At 32.1% G+C, this 3,999-nt stretch overlaps 1 protein-coding gene across 1 annotated transcript; it reads left to right on the forward strand.

The window, feature by feature from the left end:
- The first annotated feature begins 643 nt into the window (after positions 1 to 643).
- Positions 644 to 3,758, forward strand: LOC104223234 (bidirectional sugar transporter SWEET17-like). Its single transcript, XM_009774627.2, has 6 exons — positions 644 to 794; positions 878 to 914; positions 1,016 to 1,226; positions 1,743 to 1,904; positions 2,155 to 2,274; positions 3,359 to 3,758. Exons 1-6 carry the CDS (start codon positions 761 to 763, stop codon positions 3,521 to 3,523), a joined length of 729 nt encoding a protein of 242 aa, XP_009772929.1. The 5' UTR covers positions 644 to 760; the 3' UTR covers positions 3,524 to 3,758.
- Positions 3,759 to 3,999: the final 241 nt, after the last annotated feature.

A 3,999-nucleotide genomic window follows, 5' to 3' on the forward strand; every position in this document is an offset into this window, starting at 1 on the left:
AAAGGTTTAGAATGAAAGGGCGCATAGACAAGAAAGTGGTACAATACAAGCATTGGTCTACAAGCTAAGTGCATATGATTCACGATGACAAAATGTAATTGGGAGTTCACATCCAATATGTGGACTTCAATTAATTTATCACTTGTTCCACGATTATTATCTACTCCCTTCATTCCAGTTATATGATAATATTTCTTTTTTTAATTTATTCAAAATTTTGTTAAATTTAAAATTTATTTAATTTAAACTATTATTTTAACCTTAGTGATAAGTTTCTATAGTCGCACAAAAAATATGAATTATTTAAGATCATAAGTTTCGAACATCTTATAATCACACAAATATTTTGAAATATTTATGATAGTAATTAAGTTTCAAAATTTTTTATTTCTTTTTTAAACTCCATGCAACTCAAACTTTGCTGGATAAATTGAAATGAAGGGTAATAAAGAATTTTACATGCCAAACACACTTGATAAGTGGCAAGTTAAATTGTAATGTGAAAATAACTTTTCAATCTCGGAAATGAACAAAAAATATATTAGTTCCTTTCTACCTCGTCATAAATATAACATCTTTTTCTTTTTAAATTTAAAGTATTTCTCGTATTTAATTATATTGTCAAATGGTGCTTCCGAGAAATGTCATTTCATATTCCCAAGCTATTTAACTCGAGAAAGGCAGAAAGGTACTTTTAGCTGCAAGTTTCTCTTTCTCTTCCCTTCAAGTCATTCTTCTTCATTCTCCTTCGGCTGTCAACATGGAGATCGTAGCTTTTGTCATCGGAGTGATAGGTAATAGCACTTCCTCCTCCTTTATGACATTTGGGATATCAATAGTTTTTTAGCGTTGAAATATGTATGTTCCTACTTTTCAGGCAACATCATCTCAGTTCTCATGTTTCTTTCTCCAGTGTAAGTAACCAATCAAACAAGAAAGAAAATATTAATTGCTAGATCTTTTGCATGGATTGAGGATCCTTATTTTAATTTGAAATGATACATAAATAATGCAGAGGGACATTCATTAGGATAGTGAAGAATCAATCGACTGAGGAATTTGATAGCCTTCCATACATTTGTACATTGCTAAGTTCATCGTTGTGGACTTACTATGGAATTATAAAGCAAGGGAGTTTTCTTGTATCCACTACTAATGGTTTTGGAGTTGCCGTTGAGATTATATACCTGTCCTTGTTCCTGCTCTTTGCTCCACCAAAAATGAGAGTAAGTCCTAAACTGTTTTATTGTTATAGTAAATGAATTTTCTACTGATCATATAATTTTTGCACCCTTCATTCAAAAACATACGCGAAATGTAGATAAATTTTGCAATTAATTAATATTTAAAAGAATGCCTCTGTTTTTATAACTACCTACTCTTTTTAATAAGTGTGGAAGTAGAATTACAAAACTAAGATGCAGCAATTTATGGAATATAGTGGGTGTTACGTTTAGGAGAGCAGAAAAATGGGTCCAGAAAATATTTCCCCTCTGTCTTTTTCTTTGAAATATATATTCACTAAAGCTCACAATTATAAATTAGTCAGCGTCATAACAAGCTAGACTTAACTGAAATTCTGATAGTGCTTGATATTTAGTACTAACTCTTAAAGAAAATTTCTTTAATTATATCTGAATTGTTATAGAGATATCAACATGACTAGTTAAAATTTGAAAAAGCCAAATTAAAAATTTTAGTTGAACTGATATTTTTATTTTTTCTTTCTAAACTTTTTACAGTTAAAGACTGCGGTACTAGTTGTGGTTTTAAATGTAGGGTTTTCAGCGACATTTATTCTGTTGGCACAATTTGGATGTCATGGGGAGATGAGAATTGATTTTATTGGTTTCTTGTGCTCAGCTCTAAACATTGTCATGTATAGTTCCCCTCTTAGCGTGGTGGTAAGCCCCTTTTTCCTTTATTAAATATTCTTGTAATATTTGTAAACCATACGCAAAAGCAATACAAATTTGTTTTCTTACGTAAAAATTATGTTCTAAGTAAAGCAAAGATGCCAGACTCATGCCTTGCGTTTAGATATAATCTCTTTGTTTTTGTTTCTGATTAACTAACTCAACCACTCATGCATGTGGGCTATCTACCTTAAAATTGAAGTTAAATATCAATTTGGGATAATATTTGTTTTGGCAGAAAACAGTGGTGACAACAAAGAGCGTTGAGTACATGCCATTCCTTCTCTCACTTTTCTTTTTCTTAAATGGTGGAGTTTGGACTTTGTACGCCTTGCTTGTACGAGACCGGTTTCTTGGAGTAAGTATATCCTGTTACCCTAATTTATTTTTTAATTAATTATCATCATTTATATAATAATATTCTCAATGATTTGATCAGTACTCTTTGCTAGATAATCAAATTTAAACTTGTCATCATTATGAAGAAAAAACGCCTAATACACGTTGAGAAACAAATTGTACAATCGTGCAAGCAATATTGTGGGGATCTAAGTTAACAATTAGATAAAATAATACCACTTCCAATTGATGTTAGACTTGTTTTAGCTAGAGAGATAAGCTTTCAACTTTTAGGTTCTTTGCCAGTTCCACGTTATTATTTTAAGGATTTTATTTTGGCTTATTCCATAAAACCCCTTCTAAACTTGCTCAGAATTTGTAACCTGCACATAATGCTATGATATGGGGTGTTTCGATTTCCCTACGAACTACGTCTTACGTTTTTCAACCCCCCTAGACCAAAAAAAAAAAAAAATCTGATGTGGGGTGTTTTTCATGCGCCATACACGTGGAATATAATTCTTGAATAGTATAATACTTCTCTTTAAGCTCGCACATTTTTGTGACCAGTATTTCTTGTGGCCAAATCTGTAAAAAGCTTGGAACTCCATCTTAACTTTTGGCTCAGCTACTGTTCTGTATTTTAAACACGGGGCATTTTGTTTTAAATTGAAATCACAAATTTTTGGAATCTAATTTCACTGATATTGCAGAATTCTGGTTCCGCAATTCTTTTTTTTTTTTCCTTTTCCTTCACATTGTATTGTACTTCAAATAGAAATCAAGCGTTCATTGAAAATTAGGGTTTTACATTCGTCTACAAATATAGTTCGTAAGAATGACTGTCGAGTCAAAGGAAAAAAATAGTTGTGACCCGATGATGGACCCTATATTTGAATTAACCAATTCTAAGTGTTCTTGCATTAGTACAGTCAGAAGCGGACTTAGAGTGTCGGAGTGGGTACAATTGAATCAATACTTCTAGCATAAAATTGGGAATAAAGTAATATAACTTGGTATTAAGGGTTAACCCATATTTTTAAAGAAATTAGAATTTCGAACCACTTCAATTTAAATCCTAAATCTACTTCCATACTTTTAAGGTACCAAATGGGATAGGATGTCTGCTGGGAATGGCACAACTAGTGATATATGCCATTTACCGAAAGGGTAAATCAGTGAAACACATAGCAAACTTGGAGGAAGGAGGGCAGATAGAGCATCTTCTTCCAACTTCTGCCTCCACAAATATTGGAGAGGGAAATTAGCAAGTGCAATGGCAAATGGGTTCGTGCTTTCTGCCACCATGCATTGAAAGCACCAACTTTTACTGCTTCTCTATGGATGGAGTATATTCTACTTTATCAATCTGTTTCACTTAATTTAGTTCTTCAATTTTCTTATTCTCCACATTAAGTTTGAAGCTAGTTGCTGATACTCTTTTTATTGTGTTTTCTTCTTTCTCAATTCTATGGTACTAGTAATATTTTTCCAATTCAAAAAGCTACCTATAGCTTTTGTTTAGTTAATCTACTACTATTTTTAATTACTTCAAAACATAGTGAACAAGAAGCTGAAAATGTCGCTATATGACATATGATTGCTTTAGTGTTTCTTTTTCATTACCATGTTTGCAATGATGCTCTGGTGTAAGATGAAACGCAAGAGGGGAGGGGTAAATTGTGACCAATTTAAAAACTCAGTTGACTAGAGAAAGTAATAGTGACTTCTCTTTATCAGATGG

Source organism: Nicotiana sylvestris, chromosome 12 (genome assembly GCF_000393655.2).
Source record: "Nicotiana sylvestris chromosome 12, ASM39365v2, whole genome shotgun sequence".
Lineage (NCBI taxonomy): Eukaryota > Viridiplantae > Streptophyta > Magnoliopsida > Solanales > Solanaceae > Nicotiana > Nicotiana sylvestris.

What these genes read in the sequence shown, in the direction of transcription:
- LOC104223234 (XM_009774627.2), top strand. Translation starts at nt 761, where the DNA reads ATGGAGATCGTAGCTTTTGTCATCGGAGTGATAG. An exon ending in TTTTGTCATCGGAGTGATAG is followed by an intron (nt 795 to 877) that starts GTAATAGCACTT and finishes CCTACTTTTCAG; the next exon opens with GCAACATCATCTCAGTTCTC. An exon ending in TACGAGACCGGTTTCTTGGA is followed by an intron (nt 2,275 to 3,358) that starts GTAAGTATATCC and finishes CATACTTTTAAG; the next exon opens with GTACCAAATGGGATAGGATG.